Source organism: Thalia democratica, chromosome 6, assembly GCF_965202585.1.
Source record: "Thalia democratica chromosome 6, ktThaDemo2.hap1.1, whole genome shotgun sequence".
In the NCBI taxonomy this organism is placed as follows: domain Eukaryota; kingdom Metazoa; phylum Chordata; class Thaliacea; order Salpida; family Salpidae; genus Thalia; species Thalia democratica.
The window spans coordinates 16429861-16450253 of NC_139170.1; the positions used below are offsets into that span (position 1 = coordinate 16429861).

The 20393-nt window shown below is 26.2% G+C and overlaps 1 protein-coding gene across 1 annotated transcript; it reads right to left on the reverse strand.

Annotated features, from left to right (window-relative positions):
- Positions 1-1810: 1810 nt before the first annotated feature.
- LOC145838858 (slit homolog 1 protein-like) lies at positions 1811-18716 on the reverse strand. Its single transcript, XM_082946480.1, has 18 exons — positions 18574-18716; positions 13172-13318; positions 12205-12371; positions 10862-11000; positions 9831-9902; positions 9618-9689; positions 9482-9553; positions 9035-9106; positions 8215-8387; positions 7814-7946; positions 5856-5999; positions 5005-5181; positions 3981-4124; positions 3184-3347; positions 2900-3016; positions 2380-2479; positions 2041-2178; positions 1811-1820 (listed from the first exon to the last, which is right to left on the reverse strand). The coding sequence occupies exons 1-18, from the start codon at positions 18714-18716 to the stop codon at positions 1811-1813; spliced, it is 2184 nt and encodes a 727-aa protein (XP_082802606.1).
- Between the last annotated feature and the right edge of the window lie 1677 nt (positions 18717-20393).

Consider the following 20393-nt stretch of genomic DNA (forward strand, 5'->3'; position numbering starts at 1 on the left):
ATTATTTAAGTAAAATTTATTTTTACTCGTGTTTATAAAACATTTGTTATTAAGTTAGTAAAAAATAACGAAACTATTAGTGTCAGTCATAGATTCGAAATTAGATAAATTTCTAAACAGTTTTAGATACTACAAAAACCTATTTATTTTAAAAAGTTTATTTTCATAATAAACGTTTTTTATTAGTCCGAACTCATATGCAGGCTGATATTTAATTAAACGAAAATTAAAAGTACTTTTTAATGTGCTTATTGTACTATAATAGTTACTGTAAATTTTATTACGACTTTGGAGTATTGGTTATAGTAACCTATAATATCAAAAAACTTATGCGTCTATTTATTTTTCATTTAATATATGTTACTGTAAGTTTGTAATTCAATTAATAAAGCAAACTTGTTTTTATATTAGAAGTTTGAGATAAAATTGACAAAACTTGTAAATCTTTATCGACAACCAATTATTTATGATTACATAAAAGTTATAAGGCAAAATAAAGATATTCTTTAAAACTTCATGTAATAAAATTAGCTATTTTAATCCAAACTACAACAAACAATCATCAGCCAACTTACATGAATCCAGGAGCGCAGTTGCATCGATACCCAGTTTTCAGGGCAAGATCTTCCTGGCAGGTGGCTCCGTTCTGACATCTGTTTTCTGTGCACACTTTTATTACTTCGCTGCAGTTCCTTCCAACGTACCTTCGAGAACATTCACATCTGTTTGTGAGATTAACATGAGATTTTTGTTATATTGTTGTAATATAACTAATCTATTAAGTGTGATTTTGTAAAGTATAAATAAAATCTGATTTTATTTTGTGAACATTGCTCTGCATAAAACAAGTTGAAAAAAAAAACTTGAATATTAAAACTACTCTTGTTAAAATAATTTAGCTTGCTATAGAGAAGCTTTTAAAGTTTTAAGAAAATACAATACTGTTTTAAAATAAAACATGGGCAACTTAATGAAAAAACAACCTTAACAATTTCGGTAAGTAAAATAAATTGAATTTGTTATAACTAAAATATAAAAACTTAACTTATATACTATATTTAGCTTTATGTTTTGCTCTCTATATTTTATCATTACCACATTAATATTATGTAAAAATTATTTTTTATAAACACTTTTACTTGATCGAAATTGATGTTTTTTCTGATATTATAAATAGAAAATGTCGTTTTTGCAGAAAAAATTAAAAGAAACTAACTATGAAAAAATATTAGTTTAAACAGAAGGTAGATGGGACAAATCAAAACTATACTTTGAAAACTAACTGATAATCATGGACATTTTCGTTTTGGATATCCATACATGTGGCTCCATTTTTACAAGGTTTAAGTCGTTCGCACTTGTCCCCAACTTGTACCGCGCATTTTTCTCCAGCCCTTTAATGTCAAGAGTAATATATTTCATATAGCATAATAAACTTCAACAGACTCAAAAACTAAGTTGAGTATACATGCAACATTAGTTTTAATTGTAACTACACTTTGTTACTTAATCTGTTTTTTAATTTTTTTATTAAAAAAAAACCATCGACATTTAAGATTAAAACATAGTATTAGATCGTGTGTTTGCATGTAAATGCAATTTTGCAAGCATTATCGCAATACATGCCTTGTAATTTAATTACCTTCGCACAAGCATGATGATGCTTTTACATTATTTATAGAATTTGCGACTCGTAGCTTGTTTGTGAATTAAACTGTTTGTTTATATGCAAACAATTAATCGGTTTATCTTGATAAAGCGACTTAGTTTTTAGTGCAGGTATGAAACTGCTTAAGGTAATGCTGTTAGTCTATACATTCCTTTATAAATTTGTTTATTTGGTTATATATTTGTTTTTCATGTAAAGTTTAAACTTTATGTTTTAAAAAAAGTAGTTTAAACAACTTTAAAGCTTAAACAAGCCAGAAATACTATATTTTATGCATAAATCTTTATCATTTATTTTTAATTAAACATCCTAAATAATAAGAGTACGTTTTGAGAGAACTTCCAAAGTGGTTTTTAAAAATGATAACCAACCACCCATTTTCGCATTGACAAGTGAAGCTGTTTATTCCGTCAACACAAATTTCGTGTTCACCTGTGCAAGACGTCATAGTACAGTCATCGATGTTTATTTCGCAATTTTTCCCATTGAAGCCATCAATACAAGAGCACCTTTATGTTAGTTTGTATAAAAATTTAATCGTTAAGAAATTTTTTATCTTAGAAATTAATGTCCACTTTTATATCAACTTTTTTTACAACATTAAGATTTTATCTAGACAATTAGAAAAAACAAGCTCTGTAACTTAAATACATATACTTTTCGTTACAAAGTACTATATTTCATTACTTTAAACAACAAATGATACTTACTGGTAATTTTGTTCACTTAGAGCATGACACTTTCCTCTGTTTTGACAAGGTTTTAGTATGCAGGGTTCTATTGGGGTTTCACAGTTTCTTCCTTTAAAACCTTTAAACAAATAATATCAAGAATACGATTAAAACTAATATAGTTTTTACATTATGTTTTGAAAATGAGCTTTTGCGATATTACATAAACAAATGTTAATTTAAAAGCTTCCGTTATGGCTTTAGTGGTTTGTTTTTCAGAAATGTACGAAATTAGCTTTAATAAGAAAAAAATTGACTTAAAGTTACTTTGTCAATATTTTAAATGAATGAGATAGATTAAAAGTAAATTATGTAGGTGTTCGGTTAAATTTCAATATTGCTAATTTTTAAACCAAAGTATTGGGCGTAACAGAAAGTTTTCTGCAAAATTTTAAAAGATGAGCAGTTTTTTCGATATACACTTAATTGATTTTCGATATACACTTAATTTAAATTAAATAAATTTATAAAACTAAGATTGACAATATTAAATACAAACCAGTTTTACAGATACACTGATAAACATGAGAATCATCTGGTAGACAAGTTGATTCGTATTTACAAGGCGATATTAGACAAGGGTTACACTTTGCTGCTATTTCTACATCTAATGGACCTTTACGTCAATTATTACATATATTTACACAGAAAAAATAACATAATTCAAATTACGTTTTTAAACTTTAAACAGTGTTACCACATTTGATTTTTTACGTTGAAATATAGAAAACGGTTACTAAAAATTAAATTACAAACAAATTGAAAAAAAAATCAACAACTAACCGTTACAATTAAAGCTTTCAGGAGATTTAGACACGATGAGCTGTCCAGACATGTTTCGTGGTCCGTGACATCTGGCTATTCCGGCATCAACTTTTCTGTCCATCATCCAAATAACCAACCACCTCATGTTGCAATCACAATGCCACGGGTTCTCTCCAAATCCTCTATTAATATTTATGTATGTAAATATAAAGAAAATATTTTCTTTAATATGATAACTAAGTTAGTAGTTGCAGATGTCTGCGAAAAGATCTAAACCGGTAGATAGTTACCAAAGTTTTAAAGTTGTTCATTTTGTATGAGAGTTATTTCTACGATATCGTCCCCATTGGGAAAAACTAGTTTTTATTGACTAGTTAAATACACTAACAAAAGTTTTACAAGAGTTGTGAACGTAAACATATAAATAAACTAATAGATCGTTTAAATAAAAATACATTTTTTAAGTTTTTGTACAGTGTGAATTTTGATTTTTTTAACTTATAGCATTAGGTAGTGTTAAAAAGTGTTTAAATATTTTTTTAAATTTAAGACATACTTGACTCAAATTTATTTTGCTACAAAAAAATGTTAAATTTTTTGTAAGCACACAATATTAATTAAAAAAAAGTTTTTTTTATTACAAAACAAAACATACAATCGACGAATGTTTTCTAATTTTTTTAAAGCCCCTTCGTTGATAGTGGAAAGGTTGTTTGAATGGAGAGATCTGAATTTTTTTAGATAAATTATTTTCAATATTTTAAACACTAATCATTTTTAAAACAACTACTAATGTTTAAATTCTTTTTACTAACAGTGTTTGTAGGCTGAAAAGTCCTTTAAAAGCATTTTGATCGGCGCACTGTATTCGGTTGTAACCTAGCAAAAGTGACTGTAGTGAAGTTAAGTTCACGAACTGATTCGAGAGTAATCTTTGTATTTTGTTTTCACTTAAGTCTCTGAGAATGTAAGAAAGTTTATATCAATATTCATATTTCAATTTATGAAAAATAATTACTAATTTAATGTAGCTTAACTTTTAAAAGTTAGTTTAATAGACAATATTTTTAGTTTAAACAAAGTGTAAAGCCTTTGTAAATCTTTGAATTGTTTTATTTAATTTTTAGTAAGTTATTTAGCCAGTATTTATTTCGGCCATCGTCAACAAGTTGAGATGTTTTATGCCATCGAATATAAACAATGAACTTCAACGCACGATCATTAACATTTGTTGTTGTTGATCGTGCGGTGAAGTTCATTGTTTATATAGTAAGTTATTTGTAAGTTAAACTTAACAACTATTTTTTTGATAACTAACAGTATTTTTAGTCGAGTAAAATTATTAATTTCAAATGGAATTTTTTCTACATTGTTACGTTCCATATAAAGTTCAATGACATCATTAGGAATATCTTCGACCGGAATTCGGTCAAAGTTCAAATTCGAGCATCTTACCACACCATCTAGTTATAGTATTTTAAATTCAAAACATATACAGTCAAATATGTTTTAAAACATAAATAATTTAGTTGCTTTAATAACACATTAAAAAAGTTTGTTTTTATATTTTATAGCTGATTTTATGCATATTTTTATTGTTACACATTTGCAAACAAACAACAGACTGAATTAACGTATCTATGATACATAAAAAGTAGATAGTTTACGTCCAAAATAGTATTTTTAACCTTAAAGCAGCTAAAACAAGGTTAAAACATTATGAGTGTTAAAATATTTGATGAAATTTAAGACCAGTATCACGTTATAAGTAGCGAAGTTATAAGCTAACTTAAGCATTTGCATTTTTTCGGACACTTTTTCTTCGGTGTGCATTGTGACATCACAACAGCATTGCATCTGAAGTCATGGGACCGGATGTCGGCAATGGGAAAGTTTCGATTGGCATGAGGGCTCGAACATCGAGGTTTGCCCATGGAAACGTGATTGTTTCTTAGTAACCAATCGTGCATCCAGGACAATCTACAGTCGCAGTTGAGATTGTTGGACAAAATGTTGCTGTTATTAAAAAATAAACTAACTAAAACTTTTTATTGAAAATAAGTTTACTCGTAAGCATTATTTTTAGTAGAGGTAAAGCGATAAAGTTTTGTTTCTAAAAGTTCTCTGTAATTTAAAAATTACTTGGCAAAACATTGTTTTTTAATTTTAAATTAAAGCATTTCAAATCTATTAATCATTAAGTTTATTCTTACCAAAATTACTAAGGCTAAAGGCGTGAAATATATTTTACTACTTTGTCTAAAAAATAAACTACTATAATAGCTAAAAATATATCTATTTAGCTATTTAAAATTTTTGGTTTATGTGTATTTTTAATAAGAAAAAAACAACTGACAACAGTAAAACAGTAGTTCATATATAGAGTAAAGTTATTTGCAACTTAATTTAGAGTTAAAATAATTTCAAATTTCGCAGCATATATTATACAAAATGGAAAAAGTAACTATTTCTGAAAAGCTAATTGTTGTTCCTTAATTTTTGTTACAAAACAAGAATAATATATTTTTAAATAAAACTACAGAAAACCTATTGCATGTTAGATATATAAATTCTTTATAACACTAAACTATATTTAGAGCTTTTTATAAACTGTTTAAGTAAGTCATAGAAACCAATAAAATTATATTAAACGACTTTATATAAAACATAAAGTAATAAACAAAACTCACAGCGTTTCAACATCCTGGAGATAATCAAAAGAACCTTGGTCTATTGTGCTTATTTCATTCGAGTACAAATCTATCTCCTTCAAGTGTTCAAGCCCCACAAAAGAGTGATTTCCCAAGCATGAGATGCGATTGTTTCGTATCTGTCTGTAACACCAACAGTAGTCAGTAATTAAGCATTGTAAGCTGACATTGATTAATTCGAGCGGATTATGTTGTAAGGAAATGTTTTCAACTAGATATCTTTTAATTCGAGCGCTTTCAATGGCTTGTTCAGACAAAGTCTCATTTTGCAAGTCAGCTGTGAACAGCATTAAGGTTGTTGTTGAACTTGCGTTTGACTTTGAATAAAAATACTGGAAAAAATTTATGAGAAAAATAACTTTTGAATTAAGTAGGGAATGATAAAAAGTTCGTTTGGATGATTGATTAAGAAGTGGAATTTTTTTTTCAAGTGTTTGTGCAGCGTAGTAAAACAGTTTAGATAAATTAAAACTTACAAGATTTTTAGGCTCGGCAATCCATTAAACATCACACCATGTAAATCCGTTAGAAGATTATCGTTTATTCGTCTATAAAAAAACAATAATAAATTTTCATTTTTAATGGTTATTTTAGGTATTAAAAACTTAAAGAACAAAGTCTTAACTATTTTAAGTAGTACCAAAATTTAATTTAAAAAATATTAATGTCAATTGTCAATTGAACAACTACAGATTTTTTTTTATTTAAAAACAATTTACAATTCAGCCAAGCTAACTGCCCCTTTGAATGCTCCTTTTTCGATTTTTTTAATCTTATTTTGTGATATATCTATTGTTTTGAGTGAGTTGTAGTTTTTAAAGATACCATTGTTATTCACTACTTGAATGTCGTTGTATCTCAAATCTCTGTGTAGAAAACCGTTATCAATTACCATAATAATCTTACTTAAGGCGATTCATCACCGATATGAATACTAATCTTTAAATAAATTTAAACTAAAAGAAGATATTGTAAGTCTATTTTTTTTTGTTTTGCGTATAACGTATGCTTAAAGGTTTTAGCTGTGACTAAGCTATTGAGGTTAATTATTAAAAAAAAACTCAGTAACAGTTATCTAAAAATTGCACATAATGCTTCAACTAAAGCTGCAATTGAAATCGATAAGCGTTTTTTAATTAACATTAACGACTTTTTTGCAAAAAAAAACATAGGAATAATTAAAACTCTAAAAACTAAGTTTGTCAACATATAAAGAAACAAACAAAAACAAATTTTGTAATAAATTATAATAATCAAGTTTTAGGAGTTTTTTTTTTTTAATGATTCAATAGTTCTTAACATTAAGAATACTAAATTAAATATAACAATATAACAAATTTTTAAAAGCTAAAAATTGTACTAATCTGTAGTAAAGTTCAGGTTTAACTATTCAAATGAATTTATAAAAACATGTATGAGTATCAATTTATTAACAATAACTTAAACAAAAGCATATATATTTATCAAATGCTTACAAGCAAATAAAAAAAATTAAGTATCAACTAAGTTAAAAATAGTTTGGTCTGTATAACTTTTTTAAATCTAAAATTCGTGTGTATTAATTTAAAATTTAACTTTTATGCATAGTTTTTAAATATTTTTTTTTACATATCAAACTAAAATGTTTAATTGGTTAAAGTAACTTCAATTAACACATAGAAAAAGCTTAAACAGCTATGCGAAAGTATAGCCTCAACTCCTATGGTCTAAGGTTGTGAACTTAACAATTTAATTAGACATTTTTAGAAATACACTACAGCATATAAATACGCATGACAAAATATTTTTTGTAAATTATCTAAATTTTATCGCTTTACTGTTTTATACATTTGTTATCTAAGTTAGAATCTAGTAAATAAGCAAATAGGTGTAAGCTAAAACCTAATTGCCTAAACAAAAATAAACTATTTCAACACACTCTATCCAACAAAACTTACAAAACAGAAACGCTAGTTGGTATGTTTCTTGGTATTTCTTTGAGCCCGCTGCAAACAACTTTCGCACCTACACACTTGCATTTTTCTGGACACTCCGATTGCACAAGACATGAGTCTTGACGTGTTGTAAGACCTATATTTCGTTTTTGGTTGTTTGTAAGCTTAAAATTATTGTAGGTATTAGTTGTAATATATTTAAAACTCTGAAAAATTTTGAATGGCACAACAAATTTAAACATGACCTATTAAATAACTTCAAAACATTATCATCTTTTCTCTATATCTGAAAAATCTATGGAATTTTATAAATATAAATATATAAAAAAATTTAAATAAAATATTTCCTAATACGTTTTCAATAAAAAATATTTAAGAATAAACTAATACAATAAGCTGCATACCAGCTGGGCATGATCTGAACCTTCTTCTTCTAATTCTTTTTATTTCACGTCTAAAAAGAGGTTTTGGCCCGTAGCACTTTACCCTGGATTTTTCCACAACTCCGTTCCTTCTTAAATACCTAGTAAGCCATCTCAGCTTGCAATCGCATTGAAATGGGTTGCCACCTAAGTACCTTTGATGGATGATCAAAATTTTAACGTTTGTGTGTCGAACTTTATAAAGTAGCACATCGTATAGTTTTTATTATTTTCTAACACATGTGGATTTTTTTGTTTTAAGTATTTCTAATAAATAAATGACGTTTTAAAAATAAAGAACATAGAGTATTATCATCTCTGTTTCTGTAAAAAAAATGCTAATTTTGTTGTTTTAGATATTTTAAGTTTTATAGTTTTTCATAGTTATTATTTAAACTTGTACTTACGAACAAAATCTAAGATTTTTACTATATAACCAAATTTTACAGTTTGTTTAACTAAGAATTGTTTTTGCTTTATGCTTATCTTTTATAACATTTAATTTTACTTTTTTGACACATAAGCGATTTGTAAATTAAATATCAGTTTAAAAAGGTTAAAAAACACTAGTTTAAAAACAAAAACAAATTTTTTCAATTGTAATTGCATTCATATAAAAACCAATAACATGCACTTAAATCAGTTTATTCAGTTGGCTACAAAATTAATAAACCTTTTTTGTATGTTTTTTAAAAGATATCACATGCTTGTTTAGCTAAGCAAACACACTGCTAACTACTTAAGACGTTCAAGTGTCTTATATTTGTGTAATTTAAAGTTGTTATAAGTTTTTGACACTTACAAATTTTTAAGGCTTCTCAAAGGGGCAAATATTCCTTCGGGGAGAGCTTGAATGCGGTTTCCGTACAAATTTCTGTAAAACAAACAAGTTTAGTAGAGTTTAAAGACTACATTCCAAACAAACTCGATTACGGCTTCTACTAACAGATTAGTCAAATTTCGCAGACCGGAAAAAGTGCTTCGTTTCAAACAGGTAATCTTGTTTTCTTGCAAATATCTACAACAATGAGGAATTTATAAAGCTAATCTGAGTAAAACTAAGTCTTACAGCAATTTAAATGTATTTAAAAACAACACAAATTTTTTAACAAAGCACGTACAAGAATTTGATAGAAAGCTCAACCAGTGATTAAAGGCAGTTAAAATACCAAGCGGATTTTTTCGATTACATTTTAATTGCTTCCCTTGACTTTTTAAAATAATAAAAATGTAATTAGAAATTACTCACAGTTGACGCAACTTTTTCAAGTTTTTGAACGTCGAAGCAGGCAAGTCGGCTATTTGGTTGTGCTGCAAGTGCCTGAAAACATCAAAGGATGAAAAACTAAATATTTTTTTAATAAAGAAATGGAAACAAAACTTACAGGTCTTTCAGAAGCGATAGTCCTTGAAAAGCGTTGCCGTCCACTCTCAGTATTCCATTGTAGTTCAAATACCTTAAAATATTGTTTTACTTTATTGTAAAGCTATTTGTAAAAATTGTTGTTAGTGTATTTTTTATTTAAGAAGTTGTTTTTTTCTTAAGAGATAAGATAGTAATATTATTTCTAAGATGTAATAATGGAAACATTACTGACAGAACTTCCAAACTATTGAAGTCGGAAAAGACGTAATCGGGAATTTCTTCGAATGCGTTGTATACAAGTTTTCTGTTGTTAAATGTTTGTTAAACTTAGTATCAAAATATTAATTAATTTCAAGAAATGTTTCATATATCAAGAAAACCATTAGTAAAAAAATCGTATTACTTTGATATTGAAATTACAAAACCTAAATAAAAAAAATAAACAAGGCTTAGTTAAAAAAAAAAAGTTGTGAATTTAAGTATAAACCACTTTAGTATTTTCAAGTGTAGCACTTTCATTTAAAACTATAAACATTTTTAATATGAACAACATTATAACAATAAAATAGTGATATAAAGCATATTTTAGAGCTTATATTTTGTACTGTTTGAAACTAAACCTACCAAAAAATGGAAATAAGCATATTCAAAAAAAAAAAACACCAGTTAATAAATATTAAAATAATTTACATATTTATTAAATATTTACAACCCTAGATAAAAAAGTAGTAACGGAACCTAATTTCTTTTTAATAAAAAACCTAGTCTTGTTGTATATCTACATGTCAGTAAAATTACAAAATTAAATTAAAATTAGTAAATTTTTTCTTTTTAAAAAAGAAAACATTTTTTTTTGGTTTTGTTAAAATAAAAAACAGTTTATTTTATATAAAAAAACTTTTATATACACTTTATATACATAAGTAAAGTTTAACTTATTAATCTTTAAAAAATACTTGCTATATTTAGGTAAAAATAACCTTTTTTTAATATTATAATCAGCGTTGACTAATAAGTTAAAAAAAGCATTTAAATTTTACAAATTCAAATTAAATTTTAAAATTCAATTAGTTTATATATTTTATTTGAATGCTTTTGTCTCACAATTTTCAATTAGTTATTTAGAAACAGTTAATCTTAAAGAAAATATGAATTTCTATGTGATAGCATAAAACTGAACTTAAAAAAGAGGTAAACACCAGTTAATAAATTCTAAGAAGTAAAAATTTGTAAATAAAATTTATTTATCAACGAAGTTCTAACAGAAGCTTTGTATTTTTTGGCAGAACGGTAGGCAAGTTAATCAAACGTTTTTCGCCACAATCAACGATTCCATTACTGCTACATTCACAATGACTGGGGCACGCATAATGTTCGCATGCTGGTAATTTGACATTGCCATCTAATAAAAATAAATTACATAAAAGTTAAGTATTAACTTTTTTCTTTGTTTTCAAAACTAAATATCACAAGTTGCAATTAGAATAAAATTTACAAAAAATAAATCATTATTTTTCCATTATGATATGTGGTAAAACCATAAACTGACAGCTGTAATTTAAACGGATATTTTTCTTTGGAAATGTAAATTTAATGTCATTTTTCACACTAGCGGCTTTTTAAACAATTTCAATAAAACATTGTTGCATTAGATTAAAAAGAACGACTTTGTTTGTACTATGATAGTTTTTACAGTTTGTAATGGTTAAAAATAGGTTTTGGTAATAAAATAAAGAATGAGCTTTCATTGGTTTCGCATTAAATTTAAAGTTGTTTTTGTTATCTTAATTAAAATCTAAAAATGTACCCATGTTTACATCATAACTCTAACATATTTCTAGACATTAAGATTCATAATTGAAAAACGCTCAATATACAGTTAAGTAAATACTCAAAAGGTGGATAATATAAAATATTTTACTTTCTTGTTTGTAAACATTTTTTATCTTAGTAAAAACAATTAGTATTTTTTTTTTTGTGAAAAAAAAAATATTTTAAATTTATTTCTTATTTTGCTTTACTTTTAAAAGGAGTAATTCAGAAATAACAAAAATTATTTCACAGTTTTTCTAAAATGTTGTAGCATTAAGTTTACTTTTAAAAAGAACTTTTGTCAAACCTACTTAAACTAAATAGTCTTTCAAACTAAAAAATAAGATTAAACACTTTGATTTTATGAATCAATAAATGTATTTGGAACAAACTGAAAATATTTTATTATACAGTAGTTATTTATAGTCTAATATTTTTTACGTGTACTTAACTTCTTTTCAAAACATATACATCTATTTAACTTTGGTTTGGTTTTAGCAGTTTATTCTAAAGGGTTTGAAAAAAAGCCATTAAACTCTTACCAAGAATGACTTTAAAATTAAAATTATTTTTTTAAAGAAAAACAAGTACAAACTTTTTCTCTAGTCTTTATACAATTTTTAGTTTTTAGTAACCTACCGTGAACAATATTAAAATATCTTAGAAAGAACTACTGAACGATAATGTAAAATTACAATTAAATAAAAAACCATAACAAGTTTAGCGCATTTTAACAATATAAAACAAAAGTTAAAACTGCAACAAACGTTTTGTGGTTTTACAAAATTACTAACTGCATTTGTAGTAGTTTCTGTCAAGCTTAGCAATGTACTGCCCTCTCAACGCAAAAGGCTCGTGACATTGTGCCAAAATAGCCAAACCGTCCATTTTAGATCGCGACAAATAGTCCCTCAACCAACGAAGGTGACAGTCACATCTCAACTCATTTGAATGCAACCGCCTAAACAAAACACGTTATACAGTCTTCATAAATGTTTCTGCATACGAAAACTACAAAAACCTTTTAATAAAAAGTTATAAAGTTTGATTTCCGATTAAAAATTACAGACTTAGTTTCAATGTTTAAAACTTTATTATTATGCTTAATTTTTTTTAATAAAAAATTTAAAATTACGAAAATAGTTGTTTGTAGTTTTTAAAATAAATGATGTACGTTCTTATAAAACATTCAATGTTAAGACTTGTATAATGTTGTAACTATCATTAACTTTAAAAGAAATATTCATTTTATTACAATAAAAAAGTTTAAAAACAGCTATTAGTCTAATATTATATACGTAAATTGTAGGATAAGGATACAATATTTGTAAACTGCCTTTTTAAAGATTAGTGTGTTTGCTTTCAACAGACAGTTCTTTAATTTGTTGTGATTTTATATGTAAAATTTATGCTATATTCGTGTTTAAACAAAAACAGCAAATAAATCACTTTATTAACAGAAACCTATTTTTAAAACTTTTTGAAATGTTACTTAATAAACAACCTGATTAAATTTGCGGTATGTTTTTAAGTAGTATGGTTATTCAAAACTAATAATGTAGCTTAAGAGACAAATTTTATAATTAAAAAGAAATATCTATAGTTTCTCTTTACCAGGTTTTAAATACAAACACAGCAAGCAATAAGCTTTTTTTTAGAATTGCTTTTTATTAAGCTTTATAAACAAGTGTGTAAAACACCGTTTATTTGAAATTTTATTTAGCTATAAAATATTTAATTTAGATACTCGTAATAACTCACAGTCGCAGCAGCTGGGGAATTTTTCTTTTGAAAACACTTCGCTGGAAATGAGTGAGTCTGTTTTCACTCAGTGTTAGTGTTTCTAGTTTCAACAGATTTACAAATGTTTTATCTCTAATGCATCTTATCTTGTTGCCTCCAAGGTTTCTTGAAAAAAAAAACATTATTTAAGATGTCTTTTTTTTTGTAAAAAAAAAAATCAGCTAGAAGTCTACATCTTTATAAAAGAAATAGTTTTAATATTTTTAATTTTAATTAAATGTAAGCCATTAATTTTATTTACCCATTAAAATTTTTAACATATATGCATGTCGAACACCAGATATGTAGAAAATACAACCACCAAAAGAAGTTTAAATTAGCATATTTTTCGCGCTCAAAGATTAAAAGAACTTTTAACACGAGACTTGAACTTTGCAACGATATTTAACACAAGTTTAACTGCATACACTTGAACAAGTTTGCGCCAATAAACATTCTGCAAAAGCGCGCCCGAATAGCACAGGTAGCCTGAAAAAAGAACGCAACAAAATTGGTTGTAACCGTCGCGCGAAGAAGCGATTAAAATAAAGTAATCAATAAAAATAATTGCATCATGACACAAATAGATGTCAGCATTATAATGATGATTAAACTGTTTTTATTGCAAGTATTAGGTGGGTGGTGTGGCGACGTGTGTGGTGTCGGCTGGTCTTTACTCATATGTGCTTAATAAACATAAAACATGTAGTATGTCTGTAGGTAATTAACAAAACTACTTTTTTTTTTACTGTTTTAAATCAAAAATTAGAGACTGTTACGGCTTTTTCATATCATTTGGAGTACTTTATTTTTGCTAATAATAAACACCTTAAAGTTTTGATTTTTCAATAAAATAATCCGTTTGCTCGAAGTTTAAGGGTGATTCTAATTAATCATTTCATTGAAATGCCTAAATATAATGTCCATTGTCAAATATCATCAAAATATCTTTAATTTCAACAACAACAATAACAGACACTGAGAGTCACGAGCATATTACACGCATTTCAATCTCTGAAATGCCGTATACATGAATCTATTCGTTACGAATCGCTGATCACTGTTTCCCGGCAATCAATACTGAGACTTCTAAATGCCAAATCACTATTAATGTACTGTAACTGTGTTATTTTATTTAGTTAATATCAACTTAAATATATGTCGTTGATTTTGAAATGTTTTAAACAGACGTAGTTTTATTGTTTTCAAACTATAATCTTTTGGAAAAAATGCATGATTTTTAATCCATGAAAATAGACGGTCTAATAAGCTTGCAAATTTGAAAACAAATCTTAGAAAAAGCAAGATTCAAAACAAGCTTTCTTATTTTCTTTTTTGATGTTTGTGGTTGCTTAATGTTTAAGAACTTCACATCTAACTACACCATAACTCTTAATTTTACGAATGTTTAAAAAGTACAAACATAGTTTAAAAACAGATATTTACCGCTTAAATTCGTTTGTTGAACACAGGTTGTATGCCAAAAACAGATGCATATAAAAAAAAAAGGTTTTGTTCTTATATTCTATAGGCATATTTGTTAAATATTGTATGTATAACTATAACTGTACAAATTTAATATAAGAATGAATAGTTACAATATTTTATAAAAAGTATGTCATTCATTACATTAAATAAAATTCTATAACTATTTTAAAATTAAATTTTACATTAAGAATAAATCAGCACAAAAAGTTTCAAGAATTTGAGTTGTTTACAATTTTATATCATAAAAAAACTATTGTCAGCAATATAGATATAACCTAAAACATATAAAAAAAATTATAAATTTTAATTTATTTTTTTTTTAAAGAGACGTTAAGTATTTCTTAAATTACGCAAGATACTATTTTAAATCACATTTAACAACTATTAAGTTTTCAAATAGTTTAAGTACAACTAATTGCACAACTATATATCTAAACCTACCTTATATATTTGAGTATTTGTAAAAAAAATTCTGTAATTTGTCTCATTTGAGTATAATTAAATCTATTACAATTTAAAACCCAAAAAAACTGTTATTTAGTTTCAAAGCTTTATAATTTGCACCTTTGTTTAAGTACTTTAACTAAGCTTTTTAGATGAGATTTTTTAGACGCCTGATAACGTTGGTAATCGTTAAATGTTGTCTGAAAGTAGATAGCAGGTAAACAAAATCGTGAAATCCATCGTACAACAAGTTATAAAAACCGCGTAATTGACTATTAAAACTAAACATCAGAACAATTTTAGCTCCAGGTACTGGTTCAGAGGTAAAAAAAAAGATATCTTCCACGGGTGGTAGTTTGAAAAATTTCGAACATTCATAGATTAGTTATTAAAAAGCGAGTAATTTGAAAGAAGTAGTTGAAATGCTTCCTGTTTCGCTTAACCGTGAGCATTATGAATTCGACCGATTTTATCTCAAAGCGCGCCTCAAAGTTGAAGACTTTGATAAGAAAAAAATATTTTACAGTGCATAATTATTCTTACTCGATTTAAGTTTGTACCTTATAGTTTAGAAATATTACAAAGGGTTGTAATAATTAAAGTTTTATATAATTTGATCGTATTGATTAAAGGTAACGAACAGTTATGATCAAAAATAACTTATAATATTTTTAGAAGAAGCTAAAGAATAAAAAGGATATAACTTATTTGTCCAAAAAATGTTTTGTGATTCTACTGATTAATATTTAAGTAACTTTTAGGAGCTTACAAATTATCAGGTATTGTTTTAAAACGTGTTGCTTCGATAGATAAGATATTTTGATTCTTATTTAGTTAGTTAAAAAAATACACTTTTGTTTCTTTGTAGCGTTTCTTACTGGTGACATATTAAGATTGATATTTTCAAACAAGTGGTTTATGCAAATACACAACGTACAATATAAAGCAATAAATCTCACTTTTGTTTGAACAGACTTGTAAGTACCACTTTAAATAAGCTTGCTGTCTGTAGGTACTTTTAATGGTTTTTAAAGAAATATTTTCAAAATCATTTAGTTTGTAAAAAAACGTTATAATGACTAGTATAAACTATTCATATAAAGCAAGTTTATGAGTTTTGATATAACTTTTTATCACAAAACTAATAAGTGTAAGTTACTTTTTGTAAACAAACATGCTGTATATTACAACTTCTTTCACTATCAAGCCAAAAAGACAATTCATATTGTTCCCTTTTAGATGGAGTTCGGCATTCAGCAGTACAACAGTAAGAGTTGTTTTCTTATTACTAGTATAAACAAAGGAACATTAGATAATAACGAGTTGTTTCGTTTTACGTAAACATCAATACTTTCTTGCTTATGTTAGTTTTTCACATGCAGAGAGAAAAACAAACATTTAAGAAAACTGTATTCTGATTCTTACGAAAAAAAAATAAGTTGCTTACTCGATTAAAATTAACTTTAAAGTTTACTCTAGTTTAATAAATCTTACAAGCTTTTGAGGTTCACAAGATCTTCAAATGCCCGACTGCTCACTTGACTTATTTGATTTGATTCTAAGTTTCTAAAAATAATTGACAAATTTTGATAATTATATGTTATTATTATTGTTTTTTAAGACATATTCACTTATTAAAACCTTAGTTAAAGTCGTATCAAAAGTTGTTTGACAGGAGAGAAAGGTTTTCATATAGTTTTTAAAAAATTTGTTTTACATTGCATAATTCTTTAAATAAGCCTTTAATCATTGTATTGTAAAATTTATATGAAGTTTTTATAATTTTTGAAATGTCTATTAAAGTTATAAAATTTTGTTATTCTTAAATTTTAAAATAAAAATGTCTATTTATTAGCTCTAACCATTTAATATATAAAAAGTAGTTTGTTTATTATTAGTTGACCATTTAAGTTGCCAGCAGTATATACAACTAGTCAATTAATTATTACTTTACCGTTATTTGTTTAAAGAAAATACGTGAAAAACTTACAACTGTTTCAGTTTTATCAGTCTTGCAAAATCCTGAGGTAACACATGGGATAAGTTGTTATGTTGTAGTAACCTAGTAATAAAAAATAATTTGTTTATTTTTAAACACAACCATAATAATCGAAATTAAAACAAAAATAAAAACTGTTAAGTGTTTTCTTTTAAAGTTTTCATTAGTATACTATTTTAAAAATATATATGTCAAAAACATACAGATTTTTTTGGTAAGGTTTGAGAACTTACGCAATTAAAAGTATTTTTTTATAAAACGTTCAAAATGTTAAGTTTCAGTAAACTTACTAGAAAGATCTTTTCATTGCAGTAAGTTTTTTTTTCGATCTCAAAATTAAACATGACAATTTTTTTTCGTTAACTCTAATACAAAGCTTTTAGCGAAAGTATCAAACACATACAAAGCAGTAGATAAGTAAAATAAGTAAAAAAAAATGATTTACTTGATAAAAAGATACTCAAACTACTTTTTTTCCTATATTTTTTCAATTAAAAACAATCAATTAAACGTAAAAAAAAAATCAAATTAAGTAACCGTATAAATAAATTGTAAAGTAAGTAACACTTAAAGTGTTGAAGTTTAAACGTATTTTAGTATTATTAAATTATTTAAGCTATTAGACCTTTTAAAAAAAGTATTGTTATCTTTTATAACTGTATTTACAACTGTATTCATTTCAAAGTTCAAAATTTTTAGTATAAAAAATTAATTAAAAAAAAAAATCGTTTTAATGACTTATAAAACTAAAATGTCAAATTAAGTTTATTAAAAACGAAGAACTAACAAAACTTGTGTGTTCTTAGGAATGTTCTTAGGAACTGAGTCCAAGCCCTTATAACTACAATCCACCAAAACTCCCTGGCATTCGCATTTTAATGGGCATTTTGACCCAAAAGTAACATTAAGAAAGCAAAAGAAAAATAAAAGTTGTAGCATAGTGGTTTCAACTACAAAATAAAAACAACAGAAAAAACGTTTCAATTAACACAGGTCAGTCTTTAGCTAATACTATTTAAGAGTTAAGACTGCGACTCATTAAACTTAAAAATACTTCGCACACTCAGAAACAACGCAGTTTTGGAATAAGAAAGCAAAAAAGTTCTTGATTTTTTCTTCTCCTGTGTAAATCTCTCATCTTGTACTGTTCTACTTTTGCATAATTACCGCATTTTCGCTGACTTAAAACAATTTTATCGTAAACAATACCTTCTTTTATCATTTGTTTATCAATACATATACCAAGGTATCATTATGTTCTTACCGTATTGTTTTTCCCCGCCTAACCAATCGCCTAATCAAAAACTTTTAACAAGCCAACAGTTCAAGTACGAAACAATAAACTTTTTTTTTCAACTTTAGAATATCGGTTGCACGAAATTTTCAATACACTACTGACGGGTTTACGTAATGCGATTTCTCATATTAGTTTTCGCATTTTTAATATCACCTTTCACTCAGCAAACCTGTTCTCGTAGAAACATGCTCACCAGAAGCAGCAGACAACAAAAAGCAGAATACGAAATTGTCAATCAATGCGATGGAAACAGTGAAGCATGGCGATGTTTTGTTGCCAAGGAAACGAGTTCTCATGCCTTAGAAACCGATGCATAATTTTCTCACACAAGCGTTGTCGGCAACATGTTTTAAAAGCAAAAGAATCAGCAAAGCTTCTTAAATAATTTATAACAATACAGCAGCTTTAATTAAAAGATGATGTTTGAAGAAAGCATTAGCACGTAAATGTAAGTGTAAATCAATCAATTTTGATAATTAAAGTCTTGAAAAAATGATTAAATTGTGTTTGACTTTGAACTTGAAAAATATCAATTGTCCGTGTTAAAAGTAATTCGTTATTATGTGTTTTTTTTCAAACAGTACATTTGAAAAACTACTTTAAACTTGTAATTTTGTTATAATAAAAGGTTAAATGTTCTTACCAATTTAAACAGTTGGTATTAATTCAAAAAATTAATTACAAAAGGTTGTAAAATAGTTGTGAAACATCCAATTAGTTTCTAATTAAGATAAGTTTAAAAAAACTTTGTTTAAGTATGAAAAAAAAGTCCTTGTAAATATTTGTTTTTTAATTCGTTTTAAACTACCAAAACTTTATAAAAAAATATTTTACAGAAGTAATTTTCGTACGTATGCTTAAATTTTTTAAGTTTAGCTATATACAGTTTTGAAAACTCGTTTTTTTTTTTTGTTTTTATAACTATCATATATATATTTTCTTATATTTCTAAAACATAAAGTAAAAACATTGACGAAAAATAGGTAATCTTGTTAATGAAAATAGCGCTTTTAAAACAAAAACAAAGCTATTTATATCTAAAAGAAGAACATTTCATCATTTAATTTAATTTAAAAGGAATTTAATTTCTTCAACTATTTTAACCTAAGTGAAGTTTTTAACAGCTGCTGATAAATAGACTTAGGTGTTTCGGATGCTAATGTAGCAAATTTATTAAAATGATGATTGATTAGTTTCAAAATGTTCAACACTATTTTATATATAGGTTCCATAATTCCTTTATTTGCGTTTATAATTGAGATTATGTCCTTCAAAACATCTATTTTTAAAGTTAGTTGTGGTTTTTTATAGTTTTCTGTTTCACAACAATATTTTTTAGAAAAGCTTTAAAGATTGTGAACTATAACATGTTTAATTTACTTTTAATTAATTAACATTTAATAAATAATATAATTAACAAAGCTGTAGAGTACGTTTTATTTAATACGACGTCCGGTACACAATTGTGCTGAAACTTTACAACAGAAACTGTGCATACAGTTTGGCGATAAAATTTAAATTGATAAAATGTCTTGGTAATTTCTGAAAACTAGTATAAAAGAAAAAAAATTAAAAACTACAAAAAAACTGATATACAATAGCAAAAAGTGCACCGACCGCTATTAGCTCGACTACTAGACCGTGACTCATCAAAAAAACTAATTACTGAATTACTTATTAGAAATTATGAGGCCTGGTATTTGTGCACGACAATTTTTAGATTAGTCCAGTTTTTTCACGCTTGTTTTACCTCCATCATTCATAATTTTCTGTTTGTTTTACCAAACTTTCGATGACTCGCAATGTGTTGGGGTGGTCTAATTGCCAACAAATAGGACTGTTTTAGCGGCGTCAGTACTTATTCAGTTGCAATGTACACATGTCTTGTTATGCAAGTTTATTTTTTTAGTTTGAAATATTTTTTAAAGCTATTATTGTATTTTAAACTAAGTTTTTTAAATGACAACTGTACT

Bases quoted from the DNA above. Each gene is read 5' to 3' on its own strand.
- LOC145838858 (XM_082946480.1), bottom strand. From the start codon at position 18,716: ATGAGAACTCGTTTCCTTGGCAACAAAACATCGCCATGCTTCACTGTT. The intron at 9,903-10,861 runs GTTAGAACTTCG...ATTTAACAACAG, and splicing joins CCAAAAAATACAAAGCTTCT to AAAACTTGTATACAACGCAT. The intron at 4,125-5,004 runs GTCACAATGCAC...TTACATTCTCAG, and splicing joins AGATGCAATGCTGTTGTGAT to AGACTTAAGTGAAAACAAAA.